Source organism: Labrus mixtus, chromosome 8, assembly GCF_963584025.1.
Source record: "Labrus mixtus chromosome 8, fLabMix1.1, whole genome shotgun sequence".
In the NCBI taxonomy this organism is placed as follows: domain Eukaryota; kingdom Metazoa; phylum Chordata; class Actinopteri; order Labriformes; family Labridae; genus Labrus; species Labrus mixtus.
In genome coordinates, this window is record NC_083619.1 from 6446141 (window position 1) to 6468611 (window position 22471).

General features: G+C 41.6%; 2 protein-coding genes across 2 annotated transcripts in view; both read left to right on the plus strand.

Moving 5' to 3' along the window:
• Positions 1-14146, plus strand: part of LOC132978708 (potassium voltage-gated channel subfamily H member 6-like) — a 34357-nt gene extending 20211 nt beyond the window's left edge. Inside the window, exons 8-23 of the mRNA XM_061043981.1 lie at positions 3265-3437; positions 3701-3839; positions 4572-4682; positions 4879-4908; positions 5298-5452; positions 5622-5863; positions 7023-7222; positions 8695-8782; positions 8987-9151; positions 9264-9385; positions 9509-9580; positions 9883-9961; positions 11072-11174; positions 11263-11408; positions 11499-11727; positions 13747-14146. Coding sequence (XP_060899964.1) covers positions 3265-3437; positions 3701-3839; positions 4572-4682; positions 4879-4908; positions 5298-5452; positions 5622-5863; positions 7023-7222; positions 8695-8782; positions 8987-9151; positions 9264-9385; positions 9509-9580; positions 9883-9961; positions 11072-11174; positions 11263-11408; positions 11499-11727; positions 13747-13948 — 2256 coding nt within the window. The 3' untranslated portion in view covers positions 13949-14146. The remainder of the gene's footprint in view (positions 1-3264; positions 3438-3700; positions 3840-4571; positions 4683-4878; positions 4909-5297; positions 5453-5621; positions 5864-7022; positions 7223-8694; positions 8783-8986; positions 9152-9263; positions 9386-9508; positions 9581-9882; positions 9962-11071; positions 11175-11262; positions 11409-11498; positions 11728-13746) is intronic.
• A 3655-nt stretch (positions 14147-17801) lies between these two features.
• Positions 17802-21826, plus strand: LOC132978447 (phospholipid phosphatase-related protein type 5-like). Its single transcript, XM_061043666.1, has 6 exons — positions 17802-18193; positions 19443-19575; positions 19815-20065; positions 20187-20363; positions 20907-21047; positions 21497-21826. The coding sequence occupies exons 1-6, from the start codon at positions 17870-17872 to the stop codon at positions 21524-21526; spliced, it is 1056 nt and encodes a 351-aa protein (XP_060899649.1). The 5' UTR covers positions 17802-17869; the 3' UTR covers positions 21527-21826.
• Positions 21827-22471: the final 645 nt, after the last annotated feature.

Below are 22471 nucleotides of genomic sequence, written 5' to 3' on the forward strand. Positions count from 1 at the left end.
TGTGTTAAGAGTGATGAGTTATTTTTATTTGAATGTCAGGGCCGTACTAACTTCAAATATTTACGATCCGATCGCCTGTCATGTTTGGGGGGCCCCGACGACAGCCAAGCACACACTTTGAGTTACTGAAAAAAACGATAGCCAATTGCTGAAGAAGGAAGAACAACAACCACAGCGAATCCAATTTAACTCACCTCCTTCTCGCTCTGTAACATATACACCCGACGTTCACCTTGTCTTCACGTCTTCATCCATACTTTAACTTCTTAATACCACTATCAATGAATTCAAAAACCTAATATTTTCCAGACATCTATGACTGTATATAATAACCACTAAGGTCTGTAAGTATGATCAAAAAGATCAGAACTGTTTTTAAATGTATGACAGAGCTTTAAATCACAATTAATTGAATTGAAGGTCATCCAGGAGTCATGTGACTGTGTGTGCAGCTCTGCAGGAGTCTCATGTTAGAGCCCAGAGGAGTTCAACACTCACAGCTCATTAATTATCCTGTTCACACCTCCTCCTCGTCCTCCTCTCTCTCTCTGTGTGTGTGTGTGTGTGTGTGTGTGTGTGTGTGTGTGTGTGTGTGTGTGTGTGTGTGTGTGTGTGTGTGTGTGTGTGTGTGTGTGTGTGTGTGTGTGTGTGTGTGTGTGTGTGTGTGTGTGTGTGTGTGTGTGTGTGTGTGTGTGTGTGTGTGTGTGTGTGTGTGTGTGTGTGTGTGTGTGTGTGTGTGTGTGTGTGTGTGTGTGCGCGCGCGCGTATTTCAGACAGATGTAGTGGAGTAAAAGTTTTAATTGCATTGAAGAAGGAAGTAGCACAAAATAAGAGTACTGATGACACTTGTGGTGGGTTGAAGATCACGTGGCCTTGGATTTACTCGTGTATGTTCACTTGAAGAGGAAAAACTTCCACAGGACTCAGAAGTAAAACTGCTAAAACAAATTCCTTTAATCCACATTTTAAAAAAACAATCTTACAGGAGGGTTCAAAGCCAAGTTCTCGTAATCGATAAACTATACCATGGTAAGGAAACCATGGTATGGTGGCTCGGTCCTTTATTGATCCTCACTTCTAGCCCTCTCGCTGCACTAAAGAGCTCTCTCTCTCTCTCTCTTAAAGTGACAGTAACCTACCTCACTGCTCTAACAGTAATAATGTTATAACTTTACAGAACATCCTTCTTACATCAGATTACTTTTAACTTGACTTATACAATGAAATCCCTAAAATGAAAGAGGAACTTTCAAACTAAATTACACTTGTGCTTATTTATTTACTTCAACATGTATGAATGTAACTTGGCTCCTACAACACTGATCTATACTGCTACATGGCTCTAGCACTGCTACTCAATCTCCTGACAATCTCCATGTCCTTAACTCTGGTTGGTTTGACCTCTCTGTCTCAGTCTTTTTCCAGAGGCATTCTCCTGACGTGCTTGCTGGCTGCTCTGTCCTCCCCATCATAACATACAGCTCCAACTTAAACAATATTGCTGCTGCATGGCTACAGAAAGACCCTATAGTCTGACATGTTACTAACCTCATAGCATAGGTAACAAAACAACTTAGCTAACAAAGCAAGTGTAGCTAATTAAACCGTTTTGCTGTTTCATTACAGTCACAGAGATATCAGTTATGTTGACAACCACTTTTAAACATATGCTGTAGGTTACCTACTTACCCAGCCATGCAAGTGCAGTTTCTTTTGATGATGACCCAAGCGCGGTACAGAGCTGTCTTCTGTCCTTTCTGCTTGTTGGGCAGAACTTGGGTCCACACGACACAAATCTCACTCAAATCGTGGTCTTGCAATTCCTGTACATGGCCGTTCACAATGTACGACTTATACGCCCTCAGACCTAACATATCCAGAGAGACCCGTGTTTTCTTTCACCATTGTCGAAAACGAACCAAACACAACTTTCTACTCAACGTTGACTAACATCTATTAACGTTCGCCTGGAGGATGTTTTGCCTCCAGCTAAGCCCCGCCCACCAAATTACGTCACATTGTTAACGAGCACTAAAAGGGTCCATAGCAATAGTTTTAAGTCTTACAATGGAATCCCAGCAGTGTTGATATTCAGTAGGTCTACATCACTTCCTCTGGTTTGATTAGTATCTCATTGGTCTATTGAGAATCATTTTAAATCCTCCAGTGCTGCTCTTTTTGGTCATCACCGTCTTTGTGGTTTTTTGTTAGTTTGTTTTATGGTACGAAAGAAGAAGAAGTGACCATATTTGGCTGAGAGAAGCTGGAGAGGAGAGAGAGGTTAAACACTCATTTATCAATTCAAGCTGGTTAGGAATGTGAAGAAGTTGAACACAGGTTTTTATAGGGTGATAAATCCACCTCCAGCCCTGTCTCCATGGTGATCAGTTTAGGGGTCACATCCAGTAGTAATGGATGTTCTGTAAGAATGTGCTGACTTTGAAGAAACCAACCCCACATCCCCTTATGTTACCTCCAAGACCCTGGTATGCCCTTAATAAGGGGGAGGGGTTATATATAGTTATGGGTAAGAAGGAGGGGTTTTAAGAGAAATATTTCAATGACCCCATTCTGTATGTGTTTTTATTCAGGAAAAAAACAGAGGAATTAATGACCCAACAGGGTCTGGGTATCATTTGGACAATCTGTAATTCATTTGTGATCCAACAAAAGACAGAAGTACGGTTCAGTTGTATTGGATCACAAGTGAACTACAGATTGATACACAGACCCAACACTTCTTTAAATCACTGCTACAAACTGATTTGATGCGTCTTGTTTTCTGTTCTTGTTTCTATTTTTTTTAAATCTCTTTTAAAGGTCTCATATTCTCCTCCTTTTCAACCAGTTTAAATAAGTCTCAGAGCTCCCCAAAACATGTGTGAAGTTTCTTGTTCTAAATCCACTCTGATCCTGTATTTGATCATGTCTATAAACCTCTCTATTTCAGCCCTGCTCACAACAGGCTGTTTCTGTGTCTGTACCTTTAAATGCTAATGAGAAGTAGATTCATTTTGTAAACATACTGATGTCACATTTAGTATGAATATTATGAAAGTCGACGGTTTCGGACACAGGCTGGGATAAAATGGTGCAGATTGAGCCTCTTGCAAATTAGCTCTCATTTAGAGTGTTTTTAATCTGCTTTGGACAGGTGCAAAAGGAGCATCATGGAGGATTGAAGGATTAAAGCACCATTCCTCTCTCTCTCTCTCTCTCTCTCTCTCTCTCTCTCTCTCTCTCTCTCTCGCTCTCTCTCTGTAGGTGCTGTCTCTGGGTGCTGATGTGTTACCAGAGTACAAGCTGCAGACCCCTAGGATCCAGAAGTGGACCATCCTCCACTACAGTCCCTTTAAAGCCGTGTGGGACTGGGTCATCCTGCTCTTAGTGATCTATACTGCCATATTCACTCCTTATTCTGCCACTTTTCTGCTCAGGTGGGTGCAGATGCATACCATTTGTTTCTAAGAGTAAATGTTTAAAGCAAAGAGTCCAGTTCAATGAGAAACCTATGATCCCGAGACCCTTTTCTCTCTGACTGATATTTATGGTCTCACTAGACTCGAGAAGAATAGAAGAATAGTTGGTATGACCAACAGGATACAGCCATGCAGAATAAATACATTTGATGGAATTTTTAAAATGTATTTATCCTCCATTTTCCTTGGATAAAATCACTTTATTGATGTCATTCCTTCAGTGACCAAGAGGAGGCAGCCATGCAGACCTGTGGGTACTCGTGCTCCCCCCTAAATGTGGTGGATATGATCGTGGACATCATGTTTATTGTTGACATCATCATCAACTTCAGGACCACCTATGTGAACTCTAATGATGAGGTGACCCGATCACTCTGTGTGACTGCAGAATGACTGCACAGTGAATACAGGGACTGCACAGTAAATGAACAATAAATGCACAGTATATTTTTTATAGCAATGACACTAAAGAGATATATTCATGGTAACCAATTTCTAAAAAAAGAATGTCTTGCCACAAATATGCTAAAACAACTTCTTCTCTTCTCTTTTTCTCTTTTTAACTATTAAAAAAACAGACCATTCACAGACTTAAACATTTAATTTAGCATTTTTCAGCACAGATTATTTGTTATTACACATAAACTACCAGAAGTTTTTCCAGTTGTACAAAAAGTCACAAGGTTAAACATATTTGTACAGTGTTACTTTGAAACTACTGTAAATCACATGTTTGGAATAAAAGGGTTGGATGATTTTAATCATATAACAATTTAATTGTTGGCATGTTACCAAAGGATTTCTGTATTTTAACAATTTTTTTCATATCTATAAATTTGTCTCCTTAGATTTTGGGCCATTACTTGATTCATACTTTTCTGTAAAATATTACCCAGATTTACACATTGTTATTAACAAGCCATGACCTAGTTATTTCTTTGGTAATAACATGTTATTACATTTGTATTACCTCTTTATAATAACAATGTTACCCCACGATTGCCCTCTTGTTAATGAGCTGTTATAAAAAGTGCTGCTAAAACTCTCATAATGATACATTGATTACACGCTGTCCGCTCTGTGTGTCCTCAGGTGGTGAGTCAGTCTACCAAGATCGCCGTGCACTACTTTAAAGGCTGGTTCCTCATCGACATGGTGGCCGCCATTCCCTTTGACCTCCTCATCTACCGCTCAGGAGAGGAGGTGGTTAGAGGAGGAGGAGAGGGAGAGGTAGGGAGGAGGGAGGGAGAGGTAGGGAGGAGGGAGGGAGGGAGAGAGGAGGTGAGGGAGAGGTAGGGAGGAGGGAGGGATGGAGAGAGGAGGTGAGGGAGAGGTAGGGAGGAGGGAGGGATGGAGAGAGGAGGTGAGGGAGAGGTAGAGAGGAAGGGGGGGGAGAGAGGAGGTGGTTAGAGGAGGAGGAGAGGGAGAGGTAGGGAGGAAGGAGGGAGGGAGAGAGAGAGGAGGTGAGGTAGAGGTAGGGAGACAGGAGGAGAGGGAGAAGTAGGGAGGAGGAGGGAGAGAGGAGGTGGTTAATGAAAGAAGAGAAGATGAGGTAAGGAGGAGGGAGTTCGAGTGGAGGTGGTTAGAAGAAGACAAGAGGGTGAGGTAGGGAGGGAGACAGGAGGTGAGGGAGAGGTAGAGAGAATGTGATTAATGGGGGAAGAGAGGCTGAGGTAGGCAGGGAGAGGTTTGGGTAAAAACTGAGAGAGTAGAGAGAAAATCCTTCTTGGAAACAAGGAGCAAAGACAGAGGAGAAGAAATGTGAAACTTCTTTATATTCTCACATGGGTCATACGCTGCTCTCCTCTTCTGTAACAGACCACCACTCTGATTGGCTTACTGAAGACGGCTCGGTTATTGCGATTGGTTCGTGTAGCCAGGAAGTTGGACCGCTACTCAGAGTACGGAGCGGCCGTCCTCTTCCTCCTCATGTGCACCTTCGCCCTCATCGCACACTGGCTGGCCTGCATCTGGTACATCATGCTGTGGTTTTTTTTAACACCAAACCAAAACTTTATTAACAACATGCTCTGCGTCAGTCTGCATGTTTGTAATGTTAACTTAGCTGATGATTAAATATGATGCTGTTTCCTGTTTGAGTGTGTATAATTGAAAAGTTCAGATGTTCTTTTCTTGTCCCAGGTATGCCATAGGTAGCGTGGAGCGGACCACCTCGCATGGGGTCGGCTGGTTGGCCACGCTGGGCGGCCAGCTGGGGAAGCCGTTCAATGAATCCATCATGGGGTCGGGTCCCTCCATCAGGGACAAATACGTCACCGCGCTGTACTTCACCTTCAGCAGTCTGACCAGCGTCGGCTTCGGGAACGTCTCCCCAAACACCAACTCTGAGAAGATCTTCTCCATCTGCGTCATGCTCGTCGGAGGTCAGTGAATCACTACACCACGTCAGAGAAACTAGAGAGAATCTAAAGGGACAGAAGTTTGGTTTGAAATAAGTATATACGTCCCATAGCTCAGTCAGAAACACCTGACGGGTTTAACAAAGTTCTGAGAGGTGATCCTCACTATCTTTTCAACTCACCGACAGGACTTTCTTTTTCATGATCTTTTTGTAGTTTGTTGTTGCAATCATTGTCAGGTGTTCAAAATGTGCATTGGTGAGTCAGTTTCTCTGTTTCCTCTGTATTCATGGTCAAAAAGGGTTGACAGGTGTATGTGCTCATAAAGAAAAGACATCACTTTTTCTACAATGTGATTAGTTATCTCAAAGTGGGAACGCCTGCTTCACATAAAAAACTCCAGAAGTGTCAAAAACACCTGCTCTAAGTTCAACTTTGAGAAAGTTTGTTTGTATGATACTTTACTAGCTGTGTGATAGTTGGAGTGAGAGAGCATACGTCAATGTGGAAGAGCTTTTCAGTAAAGTTAATAAATCTCTTCATCTTGTATGTTTCATACTTTTCACCTGCTTTTTGCTCACTAATTTGTCTCTTTGTTTGTGTGTTGAGTCGTCATTTTCCTAATTTATATAACGTCCCTTTGTGTCTGTCCATCTGCGTTGTGCCTTTGTTTGATTAGAAAGTGGTTCATTTTTATAGCCCGTGCATTTCATCCTAGCTAGCATGAGACTCAAAGCCAAGCAAACATAACTACACAAGTTTGCAGTGTTGCCAGGTTGCCTTTTAGTAACATCATTTTTTCATACTGAAACAGAAAAAACTTTTGCGTATGCTTCTAGTGAAGTGAACTGTAAAACACATTTTATTTTATGTATTGGCTGAGTTATAATTTGATCACAAGCTACCATAAGAGCGTTCAATTAAAGCTTAGTGAGCCACAAACTTGATTTTGTCCTGATTTATCTTCAGTCCTGTGGTTTGTTGTAGTCACTGTAGATTTGCTTTTTGCTCTGTGGGATTATTGCCTGGAATCCACTCTAGTCTGCATCTGAGGGATATGCATTGAAGCAAATATGGGAGTTTGGTCTTTTCTCTCTTAGCTGGAGGTAATTGGACAGTCAACAGTTATATTTCTTTGATAACTGAGAGTGAAATCATTGAAGTGTCTGTGTGCGTCCTGCAGCTCTGATGTATGCCAGTATCTTCGGTAACGTGTCGGCCATCATTCAGCGGCTGTACTCTGGTACTGCTCGTTACCACGCCCAGATGATGAGAGTCCGGGAGTTCATCCGCTTCCACCAGATCCCGAACCCTCTGAGGCAGCGTCTAGAGGAGTACTTCCAACATGCCTGGTCCTACACCAATGGGATCGACATGAACGCTGTGAGTGCAGGACACTTTCAGGTCATCTGATGCTGTGTCAGCTCTCAGCCATCCCACCAGTGTTAAAAAGACATGCTTATTGTTTTTATGTTTTATCATTTTCATGAATTATAGTTATTTTCCATTTAAATGTTGTGAGCTTGTTGTTTTTAGTTAATGTAGGACCAGTTCTTTAAACAGTCTGATGCTGTCAGTGTAGATATGTGACATCAGGAGGTCTAAAACTTTCTCCTGATTCCTTAAAGTGCTTGAAAAATATTCTTTTTAATGCAAGAAACATTTTTTACAATCAGAAGTAGTGATGGGCTAGTCACTTAAAATTAGTTACTAGTTACAGTTACTAGTTACTGCTATCAAAAAGTAGCTGAGTAACTGCATTATAAAAGTAACTAGTTACTTGGTAATGTAACTTTAGTGTTACTTTTGTGTACATATTGTTTAATGCTGCTGTGTCAGTGTGAGAAAACACTCTCCAGACTCAGCTGGTAGAGTCGGTCGTCTCTCAACCGGAAGGTCTAGGGTTCGATCCCCAGCACCTGCAGCAACATGTCAGATGTGTCCTTAGGCAAGACACTTAACCCTGAATGGGATTAGTTACTTCTGATGGTCTCACTACATAGCAACCTCTGCCATCAGAGTGTGAATGGGTGTGAGTGGGTAGGTGTGACATGAGGTTTAAAAACACTTTGAGTACTCAGAAGGCTAGAAAAGTGCTTTATAAGCTCAAATCCATTTACCATTTACCATCCAGACAAACAACATTGTAGCCATTTTCAATATGTTTGTATTAAATTAACTTATAATTTCTCTGAAGGCGACAGACTTAACAGTTGATATGAAGCAGGTCGTCAACAAACCTGTCTATCAGTCTGTTTAGTCCTGGCTTACAGATCGTGGCGCTGGCAGTGATTTTAAATCAGGCCTTGTCTGTTTAGATGAAGTGGATCCACCTTTGGTCTGCCGAGCTCACCATGATCTGCACCTGGGTCTCTGATGTTAACAGCTCCAGGCTCTGTGACGGATAGTTTAGTAGAAGCATGTTGTTTAGCTCGCTGCTTTCTCCTCCTGCACGTAGACTCCCACTCACCGCTCATGTTCTTGTTGTTTAACTTGAGCAGGGAAAAATAATGTTGGTATTTCCGAGACAGAATGCTCACGTCTGAATGACCATTAGCCTGGATGTGTGTTTACTGCACGCAATGGTTTTTCTCCCAGGATGTCTTCTTTGCTGACATTTGCGTAACCTCACCTGCAGGATCGATGTCAAAAAACTTTAATCTCATGTTCTTCTTGAATATTTCACTTAAAGTAACGAGTACAATTGCCTTTAAATGTCTGTAATTGTACCAGCGTTATTGAATATGAAAAGTAACTAGATATGTTACCACTTATTTCCAACACTGAACAGAAGTCCTACCAGCTGATGTTTGAGGGCCTCTTGTTGGTTTTAATCAAACTGTTCCCTCTGTCAGGTTTTGAAAGGTTTTCCCGAGTGTCTGCAGGCAGATATCTGTCTCCACCTGAACAGGTCCCTGCTGCAGAACTGCAAGGCTTTCAAAGGTATCTCTTAGTCATCACATGAGAGCACAGGAAACACAGATACCACACATTTAAAGTTCAGACAAGTGATCACATACTCATGTATATAAATATAAAGGTGACAGTCGTCCAAACATGTCCTGACCTTCATAGTGTCAGATGCACTCTGTTAAAGCAAGTAGCTTAGGAAACATAAGTCCTGTATGGTTTTTGTTTTGTGAGTAGGATCCACTAAAGGCTGTCTGAGGGCTCTGGCCATGAGGTTTAAGACCACCCACGCCCCCCCAGGTGACACGCTGGTCCACGCTGGAGACCTGATATCAGCTCTGTACTTCATATCCAGAGGGTCCATCGAGATCCTCAAAGGAGACGTGGTGGTGGCCATACTGGGTAGGTGATGGTACGACACACAGGTATACAATATATCCTCTATCCACTGTTCATTTATACATTCAGTTCTTACAGCAGGCAGCACAGTCATATCATCGTCTCCTACCTGCAGGGAAGAACGATGTCTTCGGGGAGCCCATCAACCTGCAGGCTCTACCGGGAAAATCCAGCGCTGACGTCCGAGCTCTGACCTACTGCGACCTGCACACAATCTACAGAGAAGACATGATGGAGGTACCACCTGTTACACATCTACAAAAGACAGAAAGGCTGAAAACTGAGGAAGTCTCTTCTATCTGATAAACACAGTTAATGTATACTGTATAAATCTATGTGTGTGGGTGTGTGTGTCTGCAGGTTCTGGACATGTATCCTGAGTTCTGTAAATATTTCTGGTCAAACTTAGAGATCACCTTCAACCTCCGAGACGTAAGTTACTCCTGTGAAAAATAACTGCTAAAGAAAAGTCAGACAGAAATGTTGTGAATTTCAGGTTCGACTGAAAATCATTTCAATTTAGATAAGTTCTTAAAATATTATTTAACAGTTTTTCAGATATTGCCTCTAGACATTTTGAAGAAATGCATGATTAACCTGCACCAACACATCAGGGATAATCTCTCACACTGGACCACTACTCTTAAAAATAGTATTTGTGTGATTTGCTCTGCCTAGAGCAGCTCTTGTGTGTTTTGTAGTTCATCACTTGTTCTCTCCATCTCTGTGTGCAGGTTAATAGTGAAGGTGTAGGTCTGCTGGGTAGAGAAGACTCCAACTGGAGGAAACATAAACTCTCCTCCACTCACACAGGTAACAAAGCCTATCCATCCATCCATCCATCCATCCAACCATCCAACCATCCATCCATCATCCATCCAGCCATCCAGCCATCCAACAATCTATCCACCATCCATTCATCCATCCATTCATCCACCCACCCACCCACCCCCCCATCCATCCATCCTCCCATTCATCCAACCACCCACCCACCCATCCATCCATCCATCCACCTACCAGCCCACCCATCCATCTATCCTCCCATTAATCCATCCATCCATGCAAACACCCAACCATCAATCCATCCATTCATCAATCTATCCATCCTTCAATCAGTCTAACCATCCATCCATACATCCATCCATCCAATCATCCATCCATCCAACCACCCATTAATCCATCCATCCATCCATTCATTCATTCATCCAATCCTGACTGTCATACACTTAGCCTCTGGTAAATCAATATCTGAAAAACAATGATTGCGCTAACAGTCCGGGTGTTGTTCTCACAGACACAGATAGCTGCTAATTGTTGTAACTAAAATAATGTTATAATGTGACTAGCTGTAAAAAGTGGAGCTCAGACTTGTTGGATGGTCTGTTAGTACAATAAAGTGAACAGTAAGACATTTTCTGAGACAAAGACAGATTATTTGTCCGATATGTCCATGAACAAATCTCTAAAAGGCATCAACAGCACAAACACAGCTCAGAGGTTAAGTTTGGTGACTGAATTAGCTGAGGTGACACCTAGCAGACAGCTAGCAGCTCCCACCTGTCAGTCAAAGAAGACACGCCCCTAATTAACATCACTTTTGTGTTATGAGTTTAAAAATGCAGCCCCTACAGTCGTCATGAACAGAAAAACAAGCTATAGAGACCAAAACTGTTTTTGTACCAGACTGTAAACAGGTTTATTTCTGCTGTTAAGTTTGACATTTGAACATGGGGCTCTATGGGGAGCGACTCACTGCAGGAGACAGGCTCTAGTGGACACCTAAGGAACTGCAGTTTTTGGTACTTCTGCATGTGTTTCATTTCCTCCACTGTTTTTTTTATCATCACCAACTCCTAACCACTCTGTTGCAAATTCATAGTGGTTGTGTAATGTTTTCAGATTGTGTGTTTGTGTACCTGACAGGTGACACAGTTTCAGTCAGCAGACAAAGAGTGACCTACAGGTGTAGAAGAAGTAAGAGGGAGCAGCGTGACACTCACAACAAAGACGATCATAAATACACGCTGTAAGAAACAATAAAACACACAATGATAACACAATTTAATCAACTCTGCTGCTTTCTGAACACACCTCTCACCTGAGTGCTTGTGCAGGTACGGCCCTGTGTTCTCCAGTGAGGATGACGATGAGGACGCACAGGTGACCAGTCCTGATCACACCTCCAGACATCATGCTGCTCCAAACACAGCGAGGAGCTCAGACATCAAGAAGAAAGAGAGCAGCTGCAACCCTCTGACAGGCAGGTGTCAGATATACACTTGTGTTTGTGTGAAAGTGAGTGTGTTTCTCACTGTGTCTGTTTTTGGTTATGATCTAGATGCTCTATCAGGAGTGTCCAACATCTTAACTTTCTGGGGCTCAGAGAGTCGGGAGGAGCAGAAGTACCAGGAGGTGCCCTGCTCCCACAGCCCCCCCTCACCTCCTCCTGACCTGCCCTCCACCTCACCCTTTCCCTCCAGCCCTCCTCCCCCAACCCCAGCTCTTCCAGCCGTCGTCTCTAGGAGGCATAGGGTGGAGTTGGAGAAAAGGCTGGAGGCCCTGCAGACACAGATCAACAGGTCAATCACAGCTCGTTACTGCTCTCAGTCACCGCACTTCATCACCACTCTTAATCACCAGTCTTCATCACCAGTCTTCATCACCAGTCTTCATCACCACTCTTAATCACCAGTCTTCATCACCACTCTTAATCACCAGTCTTCATCACCAGTCTTCATCACCGCACTTCATCACCACTCTTAATCACCAGTCTTCATCACCACTCTTAATCACCACTCTTCATCACCACTCTTAATCACCAGTCTTCATCACCAGTCTTCATCACCAGTCTTCATCACCAGTCTTCATCACCAGTCTTCATCACCAGTCTTCATCACCAGTCTTCATCACCACTCTTCATCACCAGTCTTCATCACCGCACTTCATCACCACTCTTCATCACCACTCTTAATCACCAGTCTTCATCACCAGTCTTCATCACCAGTCTTCATCACCAGTCTTCATCACCACTCTTCATCACCAGTCTTAATCACCAGTCTTCATCACCAGTCTTCATCACCAGTCTTCATCACCGCACTTCATCACCACTCTTAATCACCAGTCTTCATCACCACTCTTAATCACCAGTCTTCATCACCAGTCTTAATCACCAGTCTTCATCACCAGTCTTAATCACCAGTCTTCATCACCAGTCTTAATCACCAGTCTTCATCACCAGTCTTCATCACCAGTCTTAATCACCAGTCTTCATCACCAGTCTTAATCACCAGTCTTCATCACCAGTCTTCATCACCAGTCTTAATCACCAGTCTTCATCACCAGTCTTCATCACCACTCTTAATCACCAGTCTTCATCACCAGTCTTAATCACCAGTCTTCATCACCAGTCTTCATCACCAGTCTTCATCACCAGTCTTCATCACCACTCTTAATCACCACTCGTAATCACCACTCTTAATCACCAGTCTTCATCACCACTCTTAATCACCAGTCTTCATCACCACTCTTAATCACCAGTCTTAATCACCAGTCTTCATCACCAGTCTTCATCACCACTCTTAATCACCATTCGTAATCACCACTCTTAATCACCAGTCTTCATCACCGCTCTTAATCACCAGTCTTCATCACCAGTCTTCATCACCAGTCTTCATCACCAGTCTTCATCACCACTCTTCATCACCAGTGTTAATCACCACTCTTCATCCCTGCCCTTTGCAGGTCTTCTTCATCGCTCTTCATCATCGCTCTTCATCAACGCTCTTCATAAACGCTCTTCTTCATCGCTCTTAACCATAGCTCTTAATTTCCGCTCTTTACAGGTCTTCATGATCATTCTTCATCACGCCTCTTCATCATCGCTCTTCATCACGCCTCTACATCATCGCTCAGCGACACATCCCTCTATCAGCGCTCTACTTCATTCCTCTTCATCACCGTTCTTCACATCATCGCTCATCGACACAGCTCTCTGTCATCACCACTGTTTTGTATTTCTTCATAATTGTATCAATTTGTTACTAATGTTAAATATTTCATTTTAGACCTGCAGTCTGGTTTATCTTTTTTTTTTGCATTTTTTACACGAAAGAGAAGGAAAAAAAGAAAAGGAAAAAAAATGGAACTCTTAACCCTGAGTGTTTACCTGATTACTGAGTCACTTACAGAATGCTCTACTTAGAACAATATGGTGAGCAAACTCACAAGTGAGTGTACAGTCTTCTTTTCATTTTCCCTCTATGAAATCACATATGAACATCCTCACCTCATCCTCAGTAATGGAAAAAAAATGCACTGTGCCTCCTGTATGAAGAAAATAAAAAACAGAACTCGAAAACAAAATACCAAAAGTGTAGCGGGCATTCAGGGGTAAAATCTTAAAACCTCCAATTATATGAAATCTTTCCTAATTGGCGATATGTACTCAATCCAGTGTTTCCACAATCTTTTAAATTTGTCTGTTTCCAATCTGGAGGAGAAAGTCAACCTCTCCATAGTGTATATGTTATATATTACATTGATCCAGAGTCTGGTTTATCTTAAAGGTGTATTTCTGTTTAATTCTGTGTGCTTGTCAGGTTGGAGTCATGTATGTCAGCAGACATCGGGACCATCATGCAGCTGCTGCAGAGACAGACCTCCATGATCCCACCCTCCTACAGCACACTGACAACCACAACTGATGCACCTTCCTCCCCCATCCTGTCCCCAACCCCGTCCTCCCCCACAGACACCAATGAGGTCACCAAGCACCAAACACCAGCAGCAGTACTCAAGTAAAACCAGAGACAAAACCCCAGTCTGTGAGCATAAGGTGACACAAACACAAACTGTACACTTCAATACACAAAGGATCACAAACAACTACTCTAGATTTATTTTTATTATGGGATGTAAATACAAAACCTACTTTTTCATCACTGTCTATCATTTCACAGCATTACTCTAGTAAACCATATTTAGGTATGCTGATGAAAGATAAAAGTATGTTATTGTTATACTGGATAAATATACTGTACATATTCTTGGTAACAGTCATTACAGTGACGCTGTGAAATTTAATCCAATTCCTTCCTTTTAGCTCAAAATGTGCAGAATCAGCGTTCACTTCAAAATTGTGCATGTAGTGAAAAATTTAGTTGTAGCACAGCACAGTTATTTTTATTCACAAGCATTTTCTTGGGATGATTTTATGATGTCATACATTTGGAGTACAGGTCTCAGCTGGAGCACATGTCTTGCAGATTTTGCTGTATCAAAGATTTACTGTCATACACCCTCTGTGCTTTCACACTGAAGCAAACGGTGCCATCAAAGTGGTTTCCCAATGTGTGTTTTTTACACTGTTAAGGTGCTGCAAAAGCAAAAAAGGTGCAAATAATGAATCACTGTGGGCTTCACATGAACACAAATGGTGTTGTTCCATTCTGCTGGCTTCGCCCTTTACATAATAATGGTTTTGCTTCTGTTATTACCTCTTCTGTTGGCTCAGGAGCCAAATAACTTCATCTAACCTTTCCTCTTCCTGACATTTTACACAGATTGCAGTCCACCCTGAATCATTGAACAGTCAGTCAATGCACCACTTTGAAAAAAATGACTTGTGTCTTTACCTTAACAGTAACAAAGAGGGCAGTACTGCATGTGAGAGCTGCCATGAGCGACAAAGAAAAAACAGATTAAAGTAAATAAACGAGTCATCAATCATTTCATGTAGCCAACTGTAGCTAATGTTAGCTCAGCTTGTTTTTGGTTAAGATTTTTACAGTCTAAAGAATCAGGCAGCACGACAGTGATAGCAATAATGTCACATTCAGGGTAATTAAATACAGCTGTTCAATAGCAGAATCAGCTGAGGCTACCAACCACACAGCAATATTAGGTGTTTAGTCTTTTTTTTTTGTTGCTTTCAAAATGTTTATTATGTCAAGTCAAAGTATTGAGAAAAAAGTATGTGAATATCTATATATTAGAAAGGTGCAGGCTCTGCTTACTGAGAAAGAGGCTGTTCATGTTCCTCATTACTGAGCTCTGCTGACTAAAATACATGACACAACTTACTATCAAAAGATATGTTCTGTGTTTTTGTGTGTATTCATTGAAGAACCATATACATTTGTATTAAAACTTCAGTGCATTCAGCCCTTGATTAATAAGTCCATCAGCATGCAACAACATTTGTAAAAAATCTGAATAGCTGCCGTGTTTCTGCAAATATGCATCAAACCTGATCCGTCTGAATGAGGATCATTTTAGGACTTTAATGACTGGCTGCACTGAAATTCATTTTTCTACATCTTCACTGAGCTTCTTCATCGGCTGAGCAGAACTTTAGACGATCCATTATGAGAAAAATGATAAAACCCACAGACAGGACATCATTATCATTAAATTCACTTTATTAAATGTTTATCATCCACGTGTTACAACTAACAGAAATAGAGAGGGAGATCTATACATGCAGTATTGTTATTTATGTTTTGTAGTCTTTGTTTACTAGTGTCATTTATTTCCATGTATTTACTTTTTTGTGTCCTGACAAACTTTGACCCATCATGTGTTGTTTCTCGCTGATATTAGACGGCTGTAATTAATCATCTATGTATTTATTTAAATGTTTACTGTATGGATATGTCAGTTTGTGCTTTGCTTGTGTTTTTTTTCTTCAGTTATGAACTTTAAATGTGAAATTAAAGCACATCATTTGCACATGCATGGTTTCACATGTTACTTTAGATAAAACTACCTCAGTATTTAAAACCTCAGAAAAATCCACAGACACATTCAGTAGAATAAAAATGTTTTTTTAAATACATCATTAGCCAACATCTGTAGACGTTTTCTCTTGCTTTGTCCAGCAGTTTATTTTATATACAACTTCATCTAAAAGTTACACAAAGACAGCATGTTTGATGGTCATGGACATCATAAAAGCAGCAACCTCAGATGTTGAAAAATGAAGACAATAGACCAAGTTGGAGTAGAAGATGTCACAGTAGATGTGTGTGTTTAATGTTGGCAGAAAAACAACCAAAGCAAGTACATAATAATTAAATAATTAACAAAGATGTAATAGTATCCCAGCCATACAAGTGCAGTGCTAGTTTATGATGGCTCTCATCTTAGCTGTGTTTTACCTCCTTGCTGCTGGCTAGGAGGAACGTCAGTCCTTTAAACACACAAAAAAGACATCTGATAAATCACAGAATTCAATGTTCTGGAAATGACCGCAAAGTACAAAACTGTACGAGTCTAGCGATCTGTTTGAGTTTTCCTTTAGTATAGACGCTGAGTTTCTCCACAAGGCATAGAAAGATGCCCATTTTAAAAAAAAATCAATAAACCAAGAAATCAAAACATATTTTAACAATAGCATCTCTGTGGAGTTCTCTACATTGAAACGAGCCTGTGGAAGTTCCCACAGTCCTTTCACTACTGCTCATTCACACACGACTGACAACTTCTGACTGCTAATGAGAGCTAATAAGCGTGCCCATACACCTCGCTCAACCGGAAGAATGCCAAGTGGACTAATTAATTGCCGTTGAACTCAGAGCTGTGTGTAACAGTACACCTCACCACAAAGAGACCAAAGAAGAGCTCATCTGGTAAGTAATAAAAAAGTTGATTACATTTTGAACACAGAATTATACAATTTAAATATGAACCAGAACATAGGTAAGTAAATCAGCATTTTATCTGTTTCTTGACTGATCTACAGTTAGGTAGAGTCATCATTTCCATTATGGCGACCGCCATCGTTTGGCTTCATAACTCCCCTTCAGAAACCAAAGGGTGACGTCACTGAGACTACGTCCATGTTTGATACAGTCTGTGGTTTTATATTTTATGCTGTTTTAAACATGTTTTGCTGGCCCCTGGTGGTAAAAATATTAATCTATCAACGCAGTTTGAATAAAGTTTCCACTTTAGGTGAAACTCAGCATGTTTTTAACGATTAACTATCTATCCATCCATCTTCATTGCTTATCCGAGGTTGGGTCGCGGTGGCAGCAAGCGCAGTAAGTCAACCCAAAACCTCCCTCTCCCCAGCAACGTTTTCCAGCTCCTCCTTGGGGGGGTTAATGATGAACCTTTTCTAAAAAATGTAAGGTTAGTCTATAAACACGAGTCCTCCAACCTTTTTTTTTTCACCAAATAAAAACGCACTGCAGTGAGTCAGTGTGCAGTCGGCTGTGAGCGACTCTTCACAGACTGTTCAGTCGTTCAGAAAAAATTCAGCTTCACATCAGTCAGCTGATTCAGGAGGTTTACAGAAGCGGAAAGACAAGGTTTCATCACCACAGGATCAAAAAGAAAGACGACTTGTCTCTTTCTCTGAGGGTGAAACCGCATCATCATCATCTTCAGTACAGTCATCTCCACCTGTAGTGAAATATCTGCTCTGGACCTTTAACACCTGTTCTGCTGGGTGTTCCTCATTACAACACATCTGGATTATAAAACGGCAGCAGTAATCTGGAGTCATACGTTGGATCTTTATCGGCATGAAAACAGAATCCTGGTTGACCTGGTTGGATGCTGTTGTTGGATCGCTTTGGTTACAGACCCCTTGTTGACCTGATTGGATGCTGTCTTGAGATCTTTATCGCTCTGGTAACAGAATCCTCGCTGACCTGGTTGGATGCTGTTGTTGGATTGGTATTGCCGTGGTAACCAACTCTCGGTTGACTTGGTTGGATGCTGTTGTTGGATCTTTTTCGCCTTGGTAACAGCATCCTCACTGACCTGGTTGGATGCTGTAGTTGGATCTTTATCCCCGTGGTAACAGACTCCTGGTTGTATTTTGGTGGATCCATCATGCTGTACTTTCAGGTGGTGATCTTGGCGGCGACAGCGATGCTGGTTTATTACTGTGAGTTCACGGACACGTTCAGTCCAGCAGAGCAGGGCTTCATCTGCAGAGACCCCTATCTGTCTAAACCTGATCCTGGACCAGAACAGGACAGCCGAGTGCAGTCTGTGATCCTGTTCTCTGTGCTGGGAGGCCTGCCCGTTGTACTGGTGAGTTTGACTGGGATTTAAAAACAATCAAAATGAGGAATAACCAGTTTATTTTAGATATAAGTGTTAAGAAGTAGTGAGAGAGTGTAAATATAAATGTGTTGTATGCCATGTTGACTATGAGCATTGTCAGAGTACAAAGAAGCTCCTGACCCTCCAGCTGTATCTAGATCAGATGTATCATCCTCTGAAGGACCCAGACACTCCAGCTGGTGCCTGTAGGTTCATGTTGGGATGTTAAACCGCAGAAGTGGTGTGAGACAGCAAAGGCGTTGACAGAGCAGACGGAGAGACAAGAAATCGTTCATCTTAAAAATCAGTGCGACTCCACTTGTCTGCCTGAAATATCTCTCAGACGTCTCCTCCTTATTGGTAGTTATTTGATTGAGTATTGACACTATTTAAAAGTGTATCACGTGGCCGCTTCATAGTTCACCAGCTCAAATTGGCACACAATGTATCATGGGATATGTTGGGCATTGATGGATGCACTGGATAAATCCTATGTTAAGCGGGGAAAACATTTGATGGATCCAAATATGATCTTGCCTGATTCTCCTGTGGTGTGAGGTGTGGCAGAGCATTGACTCCCTGAATTGTCACATGGAACCGAACAATAACCAATAAGGAAGCAAGCTGACTGAAGCAGGAAGCACAACAAACATTACCATGACGACAATAGCAAACGTGAAGCACAGAGTTAGATGGATGTCATAAATTCAGGTCCAACTTGTTGACTTATGGCAACAACACAAGTTATATTACAACATGTTCTGTAAAACAAAACACAATCCAACTGACAAGGAACGAGTCGGGCCAAAATATTTACTGTAATGGATGTACCAGCTAACAGCTAGCCACATTTAGCTTGACCATCATGTTTGTTTACTCCTAAGTCGCGTTTGGCCGCGCAAGATTACATGTGTTGAACTAAACCAAGAAGAGCTTTATAAATAAGACTCAGCTGGTGTTTATACCTGCGTAACTTCAAGGATTCACATTTTCAGCTTTACTTTTAACATTAACACATTGGTATTATTTGTCAGTGGACTATTACATACTTGGAACTATTAGGGTATAACAATGAGCCCTTCTGTGTAACAGTTTATCATTACTGCACAGTGAAACTATATGTGAAATATCAATATCAAAGACAATACAGCTGTACACAACGTTGTAAATTAACACATTTATTCTAACAGTTCAACAAGCATGAATCATTCGTTTTTATTGTCGTTGTTTTCTGAAGATTTCAGGAGTGGAGCTCGTCATCTTCCTCCTGAACTACAACTCAAACCATCTGTATGACCAGGAGAAGGTGCTTGTCATGGGTGACTGTTGCTATGTGAACCCCATGGTGCGCAGGACCGTCCGTTTCCTCGGTAACCTAAGTGTAAATATTTTACATACAGTAAATGTTTTTTTATGTTTATTTTAATTCATAAAGTCACCTCTTGGGTTTTAAATTTGAAAGTTCAGATATTTATGTTACACCCATCTACCTGAACTGTCTGTGTTTGGGTCCTCTCATGGTTCTCCCATTTAAAGTTGCGTAATAATGTTGTGTGTGTGTGTGTGTGTGTGTGTGTGTGTGTGTTGTGTGTTGTGTGTTTCTCTGCAGGTGTGTATGCCTTCGGCCTGTTTACAACAGACATCTTTGTAAACGGCGGTCAGCTGATCACAGGTTCTCTGGCTCCTTACTTCCTGTCTGTGTGTCGACCCAACTACACCGCACTTGGCTGCGATGACACCTCGCTCTTCGTCAGCCAATCAGAAGCTTGTAGTGGTGACCCTGATGACATCATGAGAGCCAGGAAGACGTTCCCATCCAAAGAGGCGGGGCTTAGTCTGTTTACAGCTGTTTACCTCTCAGTGAGTGAGATCCGACTGAAACACTCTTGATTTCAATATATTTACACAAAAATAATGAAACCTTAGACCTCTGGTTTTAAATACATTTATAGAAGTATATTCTTATTACATTATTTTTCAGATGTACATCATGTCATGTGTGAGGTCCAGTGGAGGTCGTCTGACTGGCCCCCTCCTCAGCCTCTCATTGGTCGGTCTGGCCATGCTGACAGGTATCAACAGAGTGGCCGAGTACAGAAACCACTGGAGTGACGTTATTGCAGGACAAGCCATCGGGGGCGCTGTGGCTGTCTTTCTGGTGAGTTATTTTATGCATCCTGAACTGTAGACACTCATACATTAGTGACCATTATAAGAAACGCTTTCATAGTAAGATCTTTAAATACAGTAAAATATTTAAAATGACTGTCTTTAGTTTTAAGTTGTTTTTTCAGAATAAGCAGAGAGTCACCATCACTCTGAACATTATCTGTGCTCTCCGTCCTTTATCTTCAACATTAACCTGCTCTAATGGACAAACTCGCTGCAGGACACACACACACTTGACTGAACTCTGATTCCTCTTGTGTTAAACAAGTCATGCACGACAGTCCTGAAGAGGACAAAGAGCTGCATCACACACATGACCCAAACCAAAATACTGAGGATACACTCCCTGCAGCCTAACATCCCATCATGCACTTCTTTATGTCAGGCTTTTTCTTTGAATGTTTGACTACATCTATATTCAGTTTTCATCACCCATTATACTCATTATGATTATTCACATGTCTAGAACTGTAAATGTTTGTATATGTCTGTGTGTGTTTGGATCTGATGATATTTGTTTCCCTCCTGACAGGTGGTGTTTGTGGTTCAGTATTTTAAAAAAAGACGTGCGATGTCACACAGTTTGTCTGATGCAGGAACAGCCAACACTGACGAGACCGCACCGCAAATCAACCACAACATGACGACCAGTGACAAATACAATGTTGCACAGGTAAGCCTCACTTTTAAATAATAGTATATATTTTCCAACTTATATGGTAGTGTGCTTTCTTCTGTCCAATTCAATTTAATACAAATATTTCTAGGTCACAACACAAACAGCGTCTGTTTGCGTCACAGCATTTGGGAAAAAACTGTCACTTTTCTATGCGAAATCAGCCTTATTGCAAAAAGTGTCTAATTCACAAACGCTGCAATAAAAGCCACGCACAGTTAGAGTGAACAAATGACCGTCTGCTGAGAGTTGGTGGTAACTGCGCCGCAGTATTTTCAAGAGATTTCACACTCTCCAGTGATCAGGAAAACATTTCCACCTCTTTATGACTTAAAAACAAATTATGTGTAAAAAAAAAAAAAAAAAAAAAAAGTCTGTGACTATAACTTGAAATACATTGAAATCATTAACTTTTAATGTATTTTTCTCCTTTTCTGCTCCTGCAGAGTCCAGGATCCTTCACTGAAATAACATGACTGTGACTCCCCTGAACAAGGGGACACAGAGGACACCTTCACACCTGGATGTTCACATTTACAGACTAACCTTTAACCTTAACGGCTGCTTTTCATCAGCAGAGAGTGGGCTCTACCCCCCCTCAGTACAGACTGACAGGTGCAGTTTATCACAGCTGTGGGATGGGTTTAACCATACTGCTGGTTACAGACACAACCTGCTGTAGACCTGTCTCTACACTGTGGTCTCATTGGTGTACATAAAAGCCTGTAAAGCAAAATCAGAAATTAGTCTTCAAGCATACTTGGACTGAATTATGGATTTAGACTGTTAGAAAGCTTTTCATCACTTTTAGGTTGGGGCAGGGCCAAATAGGGGGCTCGGCCACACACAGGGGTTCCTTAGCATAATCTCCCCCCTTATCACTTCTGTGATATAAAAGCACTGAGTGCTTAGCATCTTTGGTTGGACTGCTCCATCATGAGTTTCCTAATGTTTCATCTTTACAGTCTGCAGTTCTGCTCGCTAGCCATGCCGTCATACTACTCAGTAATAGGCCATAGATACATAAATGTAGATGAAGCTTCTGGGAGTCTTAGAGGCCTCTACGTGGCATTAGTTTGGAGGAGAGTATAGCCACAGCTCTTAATGAATGTTTGTTTATGATGTCACATCGACTTACATTCATTAACAGCCATGGCTAACCTCAATCCAAGTGGGACATTACAAGATAAAAAAAAAACTCATTGAAAAGTGAATCGAATTTTAAGGCGTTTTTCTTATCAAAATACAAAATGCTAACATAAAAATGGCCGTGATTCCCTATGTGGAGAATTGCATTTGTGATGTGTGCTGTGATTCAGAATAGATAGTGACATTTGTATCATAGGGCTGCATGGTGGTGCAGTGGTTAGAAGGTTCCTGGTTCGAATCCGCGTCAGACAGGGCCTCTCTGTGTGGAGTTT